The sequence below is a fragment of the Arachis stenosperma genome, chromosome 3 (assembly GCF_014773155.1).
Source record: "Arachis stenosperma cultivar V10309 chromosome 3, arast.V10309.gnm1.PFL2, whole genome shotgun sequence".
NCBI lineage: Eukaryota > Viridiplantae > Streptophyta > Magnoliopsida > Fabales > Fabaceae > Arachis > Arachis stenosperma.
This window is the reverse complement of record NC_080379.1, coordinates 35,657,262-35,675,230: the sequence shown is the minus strand read 5'-3', so window position 1 is coordinate 35,675,230 and position 17,969 is coordinate 35,657,262. Positions and strand designations below refer to the sequence as shown.

General features: G+C 32.6%; 2 protein-coding genes and 1 pseudogene across 2 annotated transcripts; 1 reads left to right on the top strand and 2 right to left on the bottom strand.

The window, feature by feature from the left end:
• Nucleotides 1–3,475: 3,475 nt before the first annotated feature.
• On the bottom strand, nucleotides 3,476–3,913 carry LOC130968346 (phosphomevalonate kinase, peroxisomal-like; annotated as a pseudogene).
• Nucleotides 3,914–4,980: 1,067 nt separating this feature from the next.
• LOC130965894 (uncharacterized) lies at nucleotides 4,981–8,784 on the bottom strand. The gene is made up of 14 exons (XM_057890653.1): nucleotides 8,694–8,784; nucleotides 8,485–8,555; nucleotides 8,087–8,137; nucleotides 7,892–7,966; nucleotides 7,654–7,749; nucleotides 7,363–7,461; nucleotides 7,147–7,265; nucleotides 6,814–6,922; nucleotides 6,604–6,657; nucleotides 5,980–6,057; nucleotides 5,490–5,567; nucleotides 5,320–5,381; nucleotides 5,125–5,253; nucleotides 4,981–5,011 (listed from the first exon to the last, which is right to left on the bottom strand). The coding sequence occupies exons 1-14, from the start codon at nucleotides 8,782–8,784 to the stop codon at nucleotides 4,981–4,983; spliced, it is 1,143 nt and encodes a 380-aa protein (XP_057746636.1).
• A 4,663-nt stretch (nucleotides 8,785–13,447) lies between these two features.
• Nucleotides 13,448–15,093, top strand: LOC130969711 (early nodulin-like protein 9). The gene is made up of 2 exons (XM_057895564.1): nucleotides 13,448–13,768; nucleotides 14,143–15,093. The coding sequence occupies exons 1-2, from the start codon at nucleotides 13,600–13,602 to the stop codon at nucleotides 14,817–14,819; spliced, it is 846 nt and encodes a 281-aa protein (XP_057751547.1). The 5' UTR covers nucleotides 13,448–13,599; the 3' UTR covers nucleotides 14,820–15,093.
• Nucleotides 15,094–17,969: the final 2,876 nt, after the last annotated feature.

Sequence of the window (17,969 nt, the reverse complement as noted above, 5' to 3'; positions counted from 1 at the left end):
AAATCCAGTTTTCTGGGCAACAAATTTCTGATAATCTACAAAAAAATAATAATTATTAAATTTTAAATAATATCGGTTAAAACATAATAATAAATTGTTAAAAAATCATAAATATTTATTTATTATTTATTAAACAGTATTATTAATTATTAAAAATTAATAATAACTTATTCTTACTATCATCATCAGTATTATAAAATAATCATAATAATACTCTAATTATAATAATAACTACCCAAATATAACAATAATAACAATAATAATAACAATTTATTATAATATCTATAACCTAAACGGTTTATTATTAACATACAATATTAATTATTATTACAAAATATTATTAAAGTATTAAACATAATAATTTTTTTCTACATAAGCATTATTAAAAAAAAACCGTTTACTGTTAACATTATTATTATTATTATTATTATTATTATTATTATTATTATTATTATTATTATTATTATTATTATTATAAAAAATAATAAGAAATCACTAAGAAATAATAAAAAATTATTACACATTATTGTTATTAAAAATTATTAATAAATTATTCTCATTAACATACCCACTATTATAATAATAATAATAATAATAATAATAATAATAATAATAATAATAATAACAACTACGTCACTAACAACACGGAGATTAATTTGCCTATTAATAACAATAATAATAATATAATAACCGTTTTACAAAAATTAAATCGTAACGAGAAATAAATAACAACATAATATTAGTTACAATAATATTAATAACTCCAATACTACTAATTACAACACAAATAAATAAAATTCAAATAAATCTATATATTTATTGTTAAATACTAAAAAAAATTACTTACAAATGAGGATGATCTAAATACTTAATAATATGTTTTTCTGGTTTAGTATAGTCACGCACCATTTTTTTTTCTATTCCGTGCCCTTCTTCTTCAACAAGCTCATTCTCACAGTAAACTCTTGCTTCCTCACTCTCCCTCAACTATTTTTCACTTTGCTTCAGTAACTAAGTTTTTACTTTGCTTCCTTCCATCTGTGTTTTTCGCTTATAAGCACCAAACTGAGACACCCGTAGAGTACACGTGGAGGCATGCAGCTAGGGAGCCTGCAAAACGCAACCTGTGTTTGGCTCTGCTACGCTGACAATGCATTCTGTGTTTGGCTCTGCTCCTGTCGGCATTCAGGGCACGTTTCGCTTGCTGGTTCTCCTCCCTCACTAATCGCAGCCTGCGTTTTGCAGGGCCTGCAGTTTTTTTTATTCCAACACTTGCAAAACGTTACCTGCGTTTTGCAGGTCTCTGATCAACACAGGTCCACAATTGTGGATAACACACCATGCATCCATATACACGTTGATCACCAATCTTTTCTCCATAACCAAATTAATTTGCGTAATTTTGATAACAATAACATTATTTCATTTAAGAAAATACCAAATGACAAATTTACTCTATTGACTCCTTTAACTTCAATCAAACTAAGTAACAACAAAAATACCAACATCCCCAACACCTTTCTAACCTCAACAACATCTACCATAAAGAATATTATTAGAAACAAACCACATTCAAAAATAGGGCAATCCAAATCAAAGTAGATTTTAAACAATAAAAAAAAACTAAATTAATTAAATTGAACGGTTACTCACTAAAAATATAATGGTGGTCTTGGAACGACTAATAAAACTCCCACCGAAGAGAAATTAACACATAAGTCACAGTTTGGAGAGAAAAAGAAAGGGGTTTGGGAGGGGGTAGACCGAAGAGTTTCTAAATGGGGGAGAGAAGAAGGGGATGATGTTTTATTTCTAGCTTTAGTTTTATCGTCGTCGATAAAAATGAACAACGAACGGATTTTGAATTTTTTTATAGGTAAAATTATTGATGTCTAGGACCATATGTTACGTTAATAATGAATTTTGTATATATCTTATTCTACTGTTCTTACATATCACATGAATATAGTCACTTTAGTTTTGAAATGGAGGATACAATCGTGTAATGCACATTATTAGAGAGGAAGGTGTTTAACATTGTTGTGATGATATCCAAAATTATATCGGATGGTTCGAGTTGCTAGTAAGCAATTAGACAATCCAATTAAAGTACACAAATCGAAATGTCCAATTTGTGCAATGCGTTCTATGTGTCTCCCATGCAGTGACCGTGCCTCATTCTCTCCTCCCCCCCACCCATCCTGAATGCGCTCTTTCTCACATTCCTTTCAACAAACCCCACTCTCCCACACTCTTACTCTCATTCTGTAACTCAAACCCAAATCCTCTCTTCTTTAAAACAAGGGATGGCAAAACCATCTGAACTCGCGGGTACCCCGCTTGGGGCGGGTAATTACCCACCGGGGCGAGTTTTGAGCAGGGCGGGTTTTTAGGAGGGGCGGGCGGGGTCGGGTTTAGGTAATACCCGCCCCGGCATATATTATATATAATATATATAATTTTAATATATAATATATATTATATGTAAAATAATTAGTAAATGATTAATAATATTGTATCATATTTAAATTTTTACTTTAATTTATGTTATGTATGTGATGATGGTTATATAAATTTTGAAATTTAATTTTATTTATTGGATTTTAATAATTATAGGGGCAGGTACCCGCAGGGGCGGGTTAGGGTTCAACGTTTTACTACCTGTGGGTAGAAGCGGGGCGAATTCTATACGAGTTGTTGTACGGCGGGGCGGGATCGGATAAAGCAAAAACTCGCCCCTACCCACCCCGTTGCCACCCCTATTTAAAACTCATCTTTAAAACTCATACATACATTCAACCTCTAGCAAGAATTAACAATGTCTAGCACAACTAGAAAATGGATAAATACAGACAGATTTATAGACAGATTTAGTCTTTATTACAGACAGATTTTTAGTTACCGACGAAATTACCGAAGGATTTTGTCTCTCTGTGAAAGCCCCGTCGGAAATTATTTACCGACGGATTTTTTTCCGTCGAAAAATCACCGATGGATTTTTACTAGTTACCGAGGGATTTTTCCTCTGTAAATTTTCCCTTCATTTCCTGAAGGCGACAAACTTACAGATGGATTTTTCGTCTGTAACTACAGACAGATTTTTCGTCTGTAATTACAGGCAGATTTTCAGACGGATTTTCCGTCTATAATTACAGACAGATTTTTAGATGGATTTTCTGTCTGTAATTACAGACAGATTTTCAGACGAATTTTTTGTCTGTAATTACAGACGGATTTTCTGTGTGTAATTTAAACTTTGGAAAATCATGATTACAGACAGAAAATCCGTCTGTAAATCTGTCTGTAAGGTAAAATAATTTTTTTTTACTTTTTCTAATTACAAAATAAACTTGTTTTCATACAAAATAAATATAAATTTAATACAAATTTTTATCTAATTTATATTCGAATATTTACAATATTTCAAAAAATAAACAAATTCATCGTATTAAAAATAAACAATATTTATAATAAATTATTCAATATGAATTGAAGATACAGCTGAAGTGATTTTATTTGTTCTAGGGTCAGCACTTTCTAAAGAAATGCCACAAAGATCTTCTTTAACCAGAAGGGCAAGAACATTGAGTGAGCTTCATGTTTTTGTCACATTGCTGCTTGAATCTCCCAAAGTAACAGCAAAGACAGCATCAAATCCTCCTGCTCCTGGAACTCCAGCCAACAACACTCCTTCCAAGTTCAGTGCAGCATCTAAAAGTTTTGTTTGTGATTCTGGTTCAATCTACATGAATTGCAAGGAAAGAGTAGTGATATTTTACCAGCAGATATAATTTATAATCAACATCATTCAAACAGAAGAAGCCTAATAATAAGTGCCAAATCAATGAAAGGAACTTACAGGAACACCTGCAGCCTCACCCATTAGGCACATATGATGTCTAATCCCAAGCATAGCTTCTTTTGCACCTAGCAATGCTTTAATAACTGCTTCCTTGTTGGGTTCAGAAGCTTGCTCTATCCACTGTGAGAATTGCATTTTCAACATCAACACAAGAAGAAAAGCAAGAACATGAGAGCCTGAAGTGTAGTCTCAAGAACATGATATCACATATGTGCATTAGAAATTCAGTCACACCACTTGAAACTGAAAACCAGGCAAACAGTAAAGTTGGATATATAATCTCTTTCAAACCCATCAAAAGTCAACTTAATTGTATAAGTTTAATAGTAAATATGTCCTATCTCATTAAAATAACTAATAAACAGGAATGTAGAAATTTAATATAATGCAAGGCATACCATAAGGCCAAAATGTTCTAATTATTTAACAGTGAGCATTATCAATCAGTTTACTCTACATCCACAGGAGTAAAAATTCTAATTTTGATGTTACTTCGATTAATTAAACAACCACAAATGATTTGAAAGAAATACCTTTTCTGATCTGAGCTTGCTGCAGCTATCAATCATAGATTTATATGCATCCCATTGTTCCTTTGCTAAAGTCTATCACAGCTATTAATCACATATCTCCAATTTTGAAATTCAGATTCAGAATATAAAATCACAGAATTAAAGTCTACAACAGCAAAAGCTTCAGAATCAGCAAGAAATCTAAAACTTACAGAAGAAGTTCACATCAAAGGAAAAGGAGACTCATCAGATTTCAATTTTACATTTTAACCTCAACAACAAACAAAATCAACAGAGCTGGCAGATCGAGCAATAATTCAGCATTCATTTTTGTCTATTTATGCAGAAAACAAAGAAGAAGCAACAGATTTGGCTGAAGAAGAAGAATTAGCTTGGCTGAAGAAAAAGAAGAAGAAGAATCCCACCTAATTATGCAGGCAAAAATACAAATAGATAGAGGACATCCATTATATTAGCCAGACATTTCTACCATTATTTACAGGAACTCATACCCTTAATTCTATAGAGATCTAACAAAAAGAAAATTGCACAATTGCAGCAAATTCACTATAAACTGAATTCAAATGGTTCCAGAGCAAATTATAATCAGCTTGCAATTCTAATTGTTCCATTACCACTACTAAGAAAAAGGTTGCAAATTTCACATTCTCCAATTAGAAAAACCAAAACCCATATTCCAAATTGTGATTTTTATGTATGTGTGCAACAAGAACCAAATAGAAAACTAACCAGGTATCAGAAATGGCGGCAAACTTGGCAAGCTTGTTGTCCTTCAAGGAAGATGGACCTGAATGAGGATCTTTATCATTAGCTTTGGAACTCTGAGAGGGAGAAGGTGATGGAGCATGGGAGAAGCACCTAGTGTTGGTGAGATGCAGAGTGGAATTAGCAAGGGTTACACAGACTAGAAAGGGTTACACATACTTTTGGAATGCGAAAAAACCAAAAAAAAAATGAAGCCAATTCTTGAAGCTGCATTCTTTAGCCTGCACGAATAAGCAAATAATATTTTGAAGTTTTGGCTAAAAATTAAGGAATGCTAAAAATGAGATAAGTTTTGGCTAATTTTTAATATAAAGAAAATAAAAACAAACCGGATATTCTAACTGCTTAAGGAGCACTGCAGCTTCAGCTCTCTTTTGTATTGATTCAGAATTTGAAAATAGCTTCCCCTGGTTAGAGGGGGGAAAAGTCAAATTGTAGTATCAGTTATCCTTTCCAGTAAAACATTAGAGATTTTAAGTTAACTGTAATCTATATACTTTTAAGTCTTAGCCATGTTTGGAAGGATAGCTAATGTTAGCTAATCCTATTGAATATTATTAGTCAGTAAAATGGTAGTTGGTCACTAAATAAGACAGCATATAGCAATTCAACAAGGGCATTATATATGCCAATGTATAAGCTGATAAGGGAGGCAGAGAAACACAAATTAACACTTAAATAAAGCAAATTATAGAGGTATAGAAGATCAAACTAAGTCACAAGAGTAACAAAATAGATAAATGCATCTAAGATGGCCCCATGCTTGTTTTGCTTGATTGGCCCAAGTCCAAAGGCTTGGCAAAGGTGAAGGAACAAAACCTGCAAGTTTTTAACTATTGTAGCCATTGCTTCCTCAGAGGCTAGCTTGCAATTCCGGAAAGATGAATCTCCATATGCCTAAGACAGAGAAGAACAAACTAAGATATTTCATCAACTATCATGAGCATGTGCCTTGTAAGAAAAAAAACTACTTAAGTATACGCTTAAATAATTAAAATTAGTTAGCACATTGTAAAATATCAAACATTTTAACGGGGAAAAAAAGGAGACAACAATGACCAAGAGAATATAGTCTGTGAACCCATACAAGCATTTATTGAAGATGACCATGGTAAAAATGTCTTACTTGTAGACAGGACCTAAATTTTATTGAAGATGACCATGGTAAGCATTCATACAAGCACTAATTCAATCAACAGAGTAGCAAACACCTAAATTTTAACTAGAGAAACTATTCCAATTTTTTAAATACTTTCTCACCTCTCCCTGGAATTAAGTTCATCACCTAAACATAATCTCAAGATAAAATAGAAAATCTATAGCACCAAAATGATAGCCAACAAATAACAGCAACTAATTGTTTCACAACATCTGTGAAACCAAGCAAAATGCAAGGAAAATTCTAAAGCCTCAACTATAGACTATAACCTTTATATGACATACTCGCTCTCTATTAGTCACAAATGTTCCATCTTTCTCAGGATTTTGTGCTGTCACCTGCACTCCATTCAGGAGAGAACCTATAAAGAGTGATATCTGGTTTTCTTTAAACTCCTTATATATCCAAAGCATCCCAATTATACTCAACATAATAAGAGTCATAAACAAATAAACTCTAAAAAGGGGAAAATGATGGAAAAAAGTTGTTCTCACCGTTGTGCTAGAGCTTTCAAATCTTCGTGCAGTATCAATATATAGATGCCTTGATTGTGTACAATAATGAAGAGCAAAAGCAGCATAAACACAGATAACAATGATATACCTTGAAGGAGAAACAGGGGAAGGTTCACAACAGAATCACCATCCAAGAAAGCTGTTCTGTGGCGAGTGTCTTCAATTTCTGTGGCATGCAAGTATTATTAATTAGGTTAAACAGAAACGCATTTCTCTTCATAAAAAACTAACGTATATAAAAAAACAATCTCACTGCAAGGGAGGCAGCACAGCTTCTTGTAATACTTGAGTATAATTAACTAGCATGCATACCTGAGTATGAAAGCAACTCTCAACTTGAGGGGAACTGTATCTCCAAAAAAGTCAGCTTCTTCAGCCATCTTCAATAAAGCTCTCCTTACAATGTCCCCCAAATACATACCAGAAATCAACTTCTCAAATATATGTGAACAATAGTGGAAGAATATTACAGAATTACACATGCTGGTTAAAGCTTTAAACCAATGACTATAACGTGATGATCTTGACCTGCTCTCCAGGGTTTAAGCTTTCAGCATCTATAGCTACGTCATATTCTGTTAGAGGAAGATGTGAGGATCGGAAATTATCCCACTCCATGTTTATAACCTGCAGTATTTACATGTAATCAGAGCATGCTTTATACTAGCAAATGGTGACGCTAGCTCTAGTATGATAGTAAAGTAAATATATTTCTAACATGCAAGACAATGACAGTCATAAATAGTATAACCTACTGACCATGTCTCCTGATTTTGGGAGAGGGTCATGCCATTTTGGAATAGCATTTGCACGTTACACATATGCTGCATTTGTCCCTGTACCAAGGATCACAGCAGCAATGACATCTTGATTGTAGAATCTGCCTCCAGCTAGTGTTCCAATGGAATCATTAACCTAATGCAAAATCACCGAGTTAGTCTGGTGTATAGCCTTATTAGTCCAAACTTTCTATCAAACACAAACTTGAAACCATCTTTCTCAAGTCCATATATTAAAAATTATTAATCAATCCTGAAGAGAGGTTAGTGGTACTGACTAGAGCTAAAACTCGCATATCCAAGCCAATTTTTTGCATCGACTTGGTTGGTTCTCCCACGACATCTTCTCCAACCTACAAATCAGAACATAAAGGAAAAAACTATCCGGTTACATGCTAATGAGAGAACATCTGACTAAAAGCGAAATTGGTATTAAAGAAGTCTATTAGTATTCTGAGGATCATAGGGTTCACCATAAAAGAAGTCTGGAACAACCACATAGTAACCAGAAGCTGCAATCTTGTCTGCAAACTTCCAAAACAACAAAAGATGAACAATGTTATTTAGGAGAGGAACACATTGAGATGAAAACAGAGATAATTGACAATAAGAGCAGATTGAATCAGATTAGCCTCCTGCTTCTATTGGTGGTAAAATTTATCAAAACCTTCAGAAATTTTAAGTGAAAGATAGTGAGGCTTTAATCTTAGCAAGTATCCTCAAACAAGAAAAGCTTATACCTTCCCCTCTTGTCAATTTTTGTTAAGTCAACTGTCAAATAAGAACACATTCAAATAATTAGAATAAAGCAACAAAATTTGGTTTAATGAGGAGAAATAAGCTACAAGACATGTCCTGAATATTAACTCACCTCCAAATCAACATATGAGGGATTTCTTCCTATTGATTTAAGAAATTTGTCAAGACCACTTGCATTTAGAGCTGCAATTTAAAGAATCAGACTTTATATATCAGTGTAACTACAGCAATGCATAATGGATCCAACAAAGGACCTATTAACTTATGTCTTATGTCAAATTAGACAGGAGAAAGATAGCACTGGGGTTTAATAGAAGTTACCAGGGTCACACAAGGGAAGCTGGTCTTTGCCAGAGAAGAAGTTACCAACGGAGTCAACTATCATTCCGAGTTTTGCTTCAAGCTTCGCCATTCAACAACAACCACCGAGTTTCCACCGAGTTGGGCTGAGTTTTTCATGAATCGCTGCAGACATGACCAACAAAAAATCTCTTTCTTCGCTGATAGTAAAATAATTGATAAACCTACACCAAGCTCAATCAGCATCAACAGCAACAAGAAGATAGAAATTGCGAAGAAAGATTGATAAACCTAAAATTGGCACAGAAAAATTGAGCCCTAAGCACTAAAATCACAAAATCAGATTATACCTGAAATTCACTAAGGGAGCAAATGCGACAAGAGCGGCGGCGGAGAGAGCTCTGTGACGACGGCGATGAAGGGAGCAGACGCAACGAGAGCGGCCGAGGGAGCTCTGCAACGATGGCGACCAAGGGAGGAGATGCGACGAGAGCGGCAGCGGAAGGAGCTCGTGCGACGCAAGGGATGACAGAGAGATCGTGCGATGCGAACGGTGGTAACGGCGGAAGAAGCTCGTACGACCAGAGAAGAAGCAGCTCGTGAGGAAGAAGCTCGTGTGTGAAGTGTGAATGAACGTGTGTGAATTGTGAATGAAGCTCGAGACATTAGGTTAAGTTAGTTTTAAATCAATATTTTTCGACGGAAAATTTTAAATTACAGACGAAAAATCCGTCTGTAATAATTTCATAAATCCGTCTGTAATAGATTTGTATTTTATTAAATTATTACAAACGGATTTTCCGTCTGTAACCGTTTTTCTCGGAAAAAAAAAAATTTCGACGGAATTATCGACGGATTCTCTTTTCCGTCTGTAATTTATGCTAATCCATTTTTTTGTTTTTCGATAAAAAAATTCCTCTGAAATTCTTTCTGTATTTCTGTGGGATAAAATCCGTCAGAAATATTCGTCTGTAATAACTAGTTTTTTAGTAGTGTAGGAGGCCCAAAACAAAAGATATTAATCATCCTAAACGTTACACTATTAGTTATCTCAATCATTTTTATTATATAAGTTATTATTTTTAAATTTTTTATTTAGTATAAATAATTGTAATAATGTCATAGGTTATGAATATTGTTTATAATGATTAAATGATAGCTAATATATTGCTAGATGTTGTGGGATTACTGAATTTAGTTAATATTTGTTGAGATAGATTTATATATGTAGGAAATATAATTTTGGTGTATTTAATAATAATTATTAGAATTATATTTTAGATATAGTTAAGTTTTATTAACTATTATTAGAAGTAGGTAAACTTTTTGTAAAATAGATTTAGCATATTTTGAGTAATTAACGAGTTAATTATTATTATAATTATTAGTTATGTGTTAATGGGAATATTTGATATTTTTAATTTTATTAATTGATTATTGTTAGATGTCCGACTGTATATCATTAATATATTTATTACAATTAAGTTTTTAGATTATTGGATATAATAATATATAATATTATTATTATAATAATATTAGTTAAGTAATTAATATAATATATCAGCCTGTATGTTTTTCAATTTTTGGATATAATAATAATAATATTAATTAAGTAATTAATATAATATATTATCCTATGTGTGTTAATAAATTAATTATTATTATAATAATATTAGCTATGAATTAATATATTAATTATATATTAATTGTTATATTAATTATATATAATTAATATATTTATTATAAATAATTTGTGTATATAATTAATATATTTATTATGTTAATTGTAAACAATTTTAATTTATTAATAAATTTATTATTATTATTATTATTATTATTATTATTATTATTATTATTAATGATGATATCCAGTAGTGAACTCGTTACTTTTAATAATAATATTAGTGTTAACATTAAAATTATAATTAATTATAATTTTATTTGTTGGGTAATGTTAATTTAATAGTAATATTAGTTTGTTAAATTAAATATATTATGTTAATGACTATAAATAAATATGTTTTTAATGTTATATGTTGTAATAAAATAGTTAAATATAATTTAACTAATGGAAATTATAATCGTTTAGTATTTATGGATAACTATTTGGATTAATATTTGGTTACGTTTTGTAAAATTTATGAAAATTGATATGTAACTACTTATTTTTGTTGGATCTCTACAATTCTATTGTAGAGGAGTATTTATAAGAGACTGATTTTTTTCACGTTTCTCATATTAAAATGATCCGGTATCAGTCGACAATAATAAACGCTCTAATTAAGGGATGACACATAGACATATACATATATTTCACTTTTCGGTTGAAAAGTGACCTGTGATATTGGAAGATGTGGTCGTAATTCTTGATCTTTCGATAAACGGTCTTCCAATGACAAGAATGGCTATGAGTAGTTATGATGTCTTAGAGACTGAATGTTTGCACCAATTTAGAGTTGCACCTAGGAAGGCAGATTGTAGAGGAAGTTTTATAGAGTTGACATGACTTCAGAATTTGAAATTAAAGATCGTTTAGAGTTAACCGATGAAATTGGCATCCAGAGGTATGTTAAGTGTCACTTCATGTTATTACTTGGATCAATCTTATTTGGAGATAAGTCTGGGACAATGATGCATGAAAAATTTCTGTCGTTGCTCTGCAATTTCACTGTGATAAGAAAATTTAGTTGGGGATCAAGATGCCTACTACTCTTGTACAGAGCACTATGTAGGGCATCTCGTTTCGACTGCAAAAAAATTAATGGTACAATGAGACTTTTGATAACTTGGGCTTGGATCCGTCTACCGTTTCTTGTGTCGATTTTCGGCGGCTTCTTACTTTTTCTACTTGCAAATAGGTAAAATTAATTAGTAATAACTTTAACTAAGTGTTCCACATTGTATTTTAATATTTAGTCAGAAAGTTTATTAACGAAAAAAATGATGTCAAATGATATAACTGGGATCGTGCTGATCACCGTCATAGATTTCATTCTCATGCTCACTTTAGGAGGTCATTAGATGAACTGCAAGATGGTTAGGTACTTAATCTTCTATCTTTGTTGAACCTTATTATTATTTGGTGTGTAATCTTCTATTTCTTTTAATATGTCCAGTTTGTATGAAAAGCTTATATTGTTGATCACATTGAGTCAAATGTGATTCCTACAGACATACGCCAACATTTATTGATTTGGTGCACAATAGTTCCCTTGATATCATTCGAATATTTTGAGTGAAATGCATGCGACAGATTCAAGAGATAATATGATTTTATCAGGATATTCCTTATCAAGAAAATGATTTAGACGGTACACATGGAAAAGCCCTGATTAGCCTTAAAAATTTTGATTGGTCCACCATCCACTCTTTTTGGGTAATGTAATGGATGAACCGGTGTAGTCACATTCTTGCTGAGGTTCCTGTGCTACATTTCCTGGAAGTTTACATGCACTGATATCGGATAAAATTTGTTAATCGCATGAACTTGTCGGGTCTTGTGTTATTAAGAGGGCAATCCGGTGGACTTCAAACTCTTAGTTGCTTTCAAACTCCTCATTACTATTACTATTGTAATTTTTCGTTCGATATTTTACTCAGCTTCAAATTGTTCGAGCTTAATATACAGCTCGATGAACGACATATGTGAGCAAGTTTCAATATAGATTGAATGCTCACTTCATTAGTCACATACTTGGTTTGAAATTTGAACGAATTCATCAAACATTGATATAGAATACCAATACAAAATACACAACACACTCTTTGATATTTGAGAATCTTTCTTTTCACATATCACACATTTTAGTTCTTCAAATAAAAATGTGAAATGAATAACAATATTAAATAGATTTTCACGTACAAATTTCACTCTTTCAAACATTTGTAATAAAATCTAACTATAATAATATACTTTTAACATAATTCTATCATCCATTATATATTTTTCTACCCACACTTACAAAACTCTTTCACTGGAGTTCTGCTCTAAAAGAAAAGGATAAGGGACAAAAAAAAAAGGAAGAGAATTAACAAATATATTGCCTATATATAGACAACACAAATTAGACTCTTTTATTATTTTTTTCTAAAATAAAAAAAAATCTAAAACACTTAAATTGGACCTGTTTTATAGAAATTCAAATTTTGTTCTACCAAAAAATTCTAAACATGATATGTGCTTATTTCTCCTGTTTGTATACTAGATAACAATAAAATGTAAATAAATTTATTTTTAAAATGAGTAATACTATATATATCAAAATCAGTCGTATAATATATATATATATATATATATATATATATATATATATATTATAATATAGGTATACATTAAAAATAAATTAAACTATACATATATTTATATATAAATATATTAGTAGTTAATTTTAATGACTAATTTTAGTGTATAAATAATATTTTTATTTTAAAATATATACTTTAGTATATATAGTATTTATTTTATTAAAAAAAATCCGTTTAACAAACCTTTCTAGATAAATCACTGAAATCAGTGAGATACATTATATAAAATAAAAATTGTGTAACAACCAGTACTAAGTAATCCACACCCTTGATTTTGCCAAGTGTACGGTGGCCAACGTTTGGACACAACCGAGGGTAAAATCTAAGCACGTTACACGACTGCATTTGACACCTAATTCTGATTTGTCAATTGTACCCCCCCCCCCCCCCCCCCCCCCCCCCTCTTTTTCCCTCCCGGGGGGCACAATTTCCACCGATACATAAGCACTAAAATCTTTCCCTTTATATTTCAATTTCCATTACAAAATCCCTTCATCACTGCTTTTTGTCTTCAGTTTTCCCCTTATTTCTTCACCCCTCTCTCTTTCTCTCTCTCATATATAAATATATACTAAACATATCTATATCGTAGTCCTGCGCATACATACACAACTTAATCATCATGGAGTTTGTGCGACCTCTTCCCCTTTTGTTGATTCTCTTATCTGTTTTGTCGACCACCCGAGCCGTCAAATTTAACGTTGGTGGAAGCGCAGGGTGGGTTCCAAACCCTTCTCAGAGTTACAATCAATGGGCTGGGAGCAACAGGTTCCAAATCAATGACACTCTAGGTGAGTTTAATTTACTCCTTTAATATAAATATATCATCACTACCTAGCTAGAATACTTCAATTCCAATCTTCATCTCGAAAGGTTAAATTTTATTGTTTGATAAAAAGAATACTTAGTATTTAAATAGTTATATATTTCAAGTCTCGGTTGCAGAAAATCAAATTTTTATTCCATAATCAGTGATAAAAGGAAGAGAGAGAGAGAAGGGGGGGGGGGGGGGGGAATAAAAAGTACCAAATATTTATCCTCTAATTAGTGAGCAATTATTTCCTCGTGAGAGATCATATTACTAGTATTACTATGACCACCTTGGGAATAATAAGTGACCACATAATTTTGATTCTTGGGAACATTATGTGCATGTTTTGTGCAGTTTTCAAATACAAGAAGGGTTCAGACTCGGTGCTAGAGGTGAAGAAAGAAGACTACGATAAGTGTAACAAATCAAACCCAATAAAGAAGTTTGACGACGGTAACACGGAATTCACCTTGGATCATTCAGGTCCATTCTACTTCATCAGCGGCCAAGACCAAAACTGTCAGAACAAAGGTCAGAAACTAATCGTTGTTGTCTTGGCGCCACGTGGCACTACACCAACACCGCCTTCACCAAAATCACCCTCACCAACACCAACACCAACACCAACACCAGCACCAGCACCATCTGGCTCGCCGCCGGTGCCGGCACCGACACCAGCACCCGCCGGAAATCCTCCGGCGCCTTCCGTTTCACCACCTACACCAACTCCGGCGACTTCACCGGCTCCGGCGGGGAATTCACCGTCACCATCTCCTGTAAGTGGACCTCCGGCCCCGACTCCGGCGGGTACAACGCCGTCTCCTTCATCTGGATCACCGGGTCCGACGACTTCACCTCCCGTTCCGCCTCCGGCGACACCTCCGGGGGGTGCAGCTCCTGGAACGGCTAATCCGCCAGCTTCAAGTGAAACGGCTCCACCGCCGGGAAAAAATAACGCATGGGCTGCTACTCCTTCGAAATTCTTGGTGTATTCGGCTACCATTGTTGTTGCTGCCGTGTTCTTCGTTTGAAAGCGTTAAATGAGGAGTTTTCTCTTTGTTGTATAAATGGTTCCATGTCGTCTTGTGGAGTTTCTTTTCCTTCCTTTTTTTTTCTTTCTTTTTGAATTATTATTGTTATAGTTTAGTTTGGACATGATTGAGTGTAGCCTGATTCTGTGGTGACATGTTTAATTTTCTGTTTTTAATTTTTATTTTTCAATAATAACTATGATTGGTCTTAAAAAATTTATGTGTACGTGTAAGGTTCTATTCAATCCAGAATTTTCTACTTTATAGTTTATAATATTTATGGACAATGTTATATAATTAATAAAATTTATTATTTATTTAATAATTAGTTAATTTTAAATTATAAATATAAAATTTTAATAATCTAAAAGTAAAATATTTATCAGTATTAGATAATGAGTTTTCTTGGTTACTATTAAATTTTTAGAAGTGAAAATTTTTTTTTAGTATATTTGACAAAATTTTAATAATAAAAATAAAATACTAAAAAAATAAAAATAATTTTTTTTAAATTATAATTTATATATTTTTTAAAATTTTTTAATTAAAAAAAATTTTTAATATTATAAATAAACAAGAAGTCCAAAAATAATTGTTAGATTAAAGAATATTTTTATATAAAACATTTAAACATAAATTTTTTTTTATAAACTCACCTAAATAAATTATTTTTAATTTTTATTTTTGGATTTATCAGTTATACGGCGAAGTGGCTCACTGGTTGCCTATTGTTTTCTTTTTAGTTTTTTCTATGCTCCAGAAGATTAATATTTTTTTAAACAAATCAAGAAAATAAAACAAACTAACTAAACTGAATTAGAATGAATAATTTGCTAAAGGCCTTTACTAGGAGGATTTTAAATTACGTAACTCTAATTAATTAAAGTTTCATAACGTGCTATTCAATTTATAGTTTTGTTCGCTTAACTTTTTTTTTCACAATTTTATTAAAGTAATTATTGTGGGTCTTAGAAGAGAACTGAGTAAAATCGTATAGATCGGATGCGGGAGTCTTCTCCTTTTTCTTCTTTAAAGAGAATTTCACCAATTTTAGGCGCCATATAGAATATAAAAAAAGAGAGAAGCGGAACGTTCTAACACCAAACTTAAAGTTTGTTCTCGTCCCCAAACAAATAAATATAGAACAAATGTAGGATGCAGTTATGAGAAAAAAGTTGAAGGTGAAAAAGCAAATAAGAAATGTACATCGGAGTAAAACGAAACGAAAGAGAAAGATAGAAATATATATAAAAAAGAAAGGGAAAATAAGATATGAGATGGAAGTGGTTGGGTAAAAATGTAAGCAAAAGAAAATTGTAAAAATTGAAAGGGGGCTCAGTTGTGATGAGGGACTAGAAGAAATGGAAGAAGTTGAATGTGTTGTGGTTAAAGTTGAAGGAGGAATGAAGTAATTGAAAATGTTTTGTGTGCGGTGGGGTAAAAGTATGGAGAAGTGTGGTTTATACAGACGGGAGGGAGTTTACGGTTAAAATGGGGATATGGGGAAGGGTTGGTGAAATGAAATTAAATGGGGGAGTGGGGAAGAGGGTATAATGGTGCGGATTTTCGGAATATCCACAACTGAATCGGCAAGTGTACCAGGTTGTCCAAGTAATTTTTCAGGTAAGTGAGGGTCGATCCCACGAAGACTGAGGAACTGAGCAACAATGGTCAACTGATTGACTTAGTCAAGTGAACAAAAAAGTTGATTTTATGGTTTTCAAAAATATTAAACAATAAAACAAGAGTAAAGAAAGCAATTATGCGTTTGGTGTGAAAACAGTGAGAGAAAACAGTTAAGGCTTCGGAGATGTTTACTTTTCCATATTAAGGTTTCTTACCAACTATTTTAATCATGCAAGATTCATTTCACGGCAAATTGTAATTGACTAACCCCTAATCTCTTAGTGATTTAGTCTCCTTTAATCTTCATTAACCGCCAATCCGTTGGTCACTTAATTCCGATTAGAGAGTTACGTTCAAATCTAGTTTATGGCCACAAAACCCTAATTACCCAAGACTAAACGAATTATATGTAACGTATCCAGACTAGTTCAAGTAATTAGCAATTTAGGACGAATTTACTTTCAAGCTGTGTCCAGGCGAGAGACCTCTTCCGAAGGTCACAAGAACGCATTTAGAATAAGGGTCATACTCCCTTTCCACCCAAATTCATAAAATTAAGAATGAAAGTAATTCTTGAAATTGAATCAGTACATAAATTAAAATAGAAGAATAATAGGCTCAATCCATAGAAATAAACAGAGCTCCTAACCTTAATCAAGAAGGTTTAGTGGTTCATGACTTACAGAGAAAAACTAGGGTTCAGAAAAGCGCAGAAGAGAAAAGATTTGAAAGTCCGGAGATCTCCCTAAAGAGTGAATCTTTTCCCTTTTATATCTAACCTAATTTGATTTGAAAAATAAAATAAAATAATAAATCCTAAAATTTAAAAGATATTGTTTGTAAATAAAAATTACAAAATAAAAGATAAGATAATTAATAAAGGCTAAATCCAACTAGAAATCCTCCAAAGCGTGGGCTTCGGATGAGCTTGCCTGGTGCTAAATGCCAGTTTGGCGTTTAGCCCCCAAAAGAGGGCAGAATGTGCCTTGTTGTGAAGCTTGCTGGCGCTAAATGTCAGCTTGGCATTTAGCACCTAAGGGAGCTGCTTCAGCTCTTTTCCTTTTTGTTTCAAACTCTGCCAAATTATTCCAAGTTTCACCTGAAATCATAAAAATGCTAAAACAACTCAATGTATCATCCAAAGAAAATTTTTTGCAATAAAATATAATAAAAATTAATAAAACATAACTGAAAATAACTAGAAAACAAAGGATAAAAGGGTACAAGATGCTCACGCATCATATGACTGTTGGGAAATGGGGAGAGGGAGAGAGTTAGTGGAATTGATGGAAGATGATTGGGTGATGTGAAAGGTGGTTAATATAGAAGGTGAATGAATGAGGATGGAAAAGTGGGTAGGAGATAAGAGAGAGTGGGGTTGAATGGTCAAAGGGTAAGGGGTGGGAAAATTAACCGTTGGTAATAGTTAAACCCTTTCTTCATTTTTAAAATCTGCGTTGCTAGCGCTAAATGCCAGCCTCGGTGTTTAGCGCCACAACACTATGTGACTTGTGCAATCTAGGG

Excerpts from the sequence above, each read along its gene's own strand:
- LOC130965894 (XM_057890653.1), bottom strand. The coding sequence starts at position 8,784 with ATGGCGAAGCTTGAAGCAAAACTCGGAATGATAGTTGACTCCGTTGGT. Across the intron at positions 7,266-7,362 it reads GCTTAAACCCTGGAGAGCAG|TTGATTTCTGGTATGTATTT; the intron begins GTCAAGATCATC and ends ATATTTGAGAAG. Across the intron at positions 5,568-5,979 it reads CAATAGTTAAAAACTTGCAG|GGGAAGCTATTTTCAAATTC; the intron begins GTTTTGTTCCTT and ends CCCTCTAACCAG.
- LOC130969711 (XM_057895564.1), top strand. The coding sequence starts at position 13,600 with ATGGAGTTTGTGCGACCTCTTCCCCTTTTGTTGATTCTCTTATCTGTT. Across the intron at positions 13,769-14,142 it reads CCAAATCAATGACACTCTAG|TTTTCAAATACAAGAAGGGT; the intron begins GTGAGTTTAATT and ends TGTTTTGTGCAG.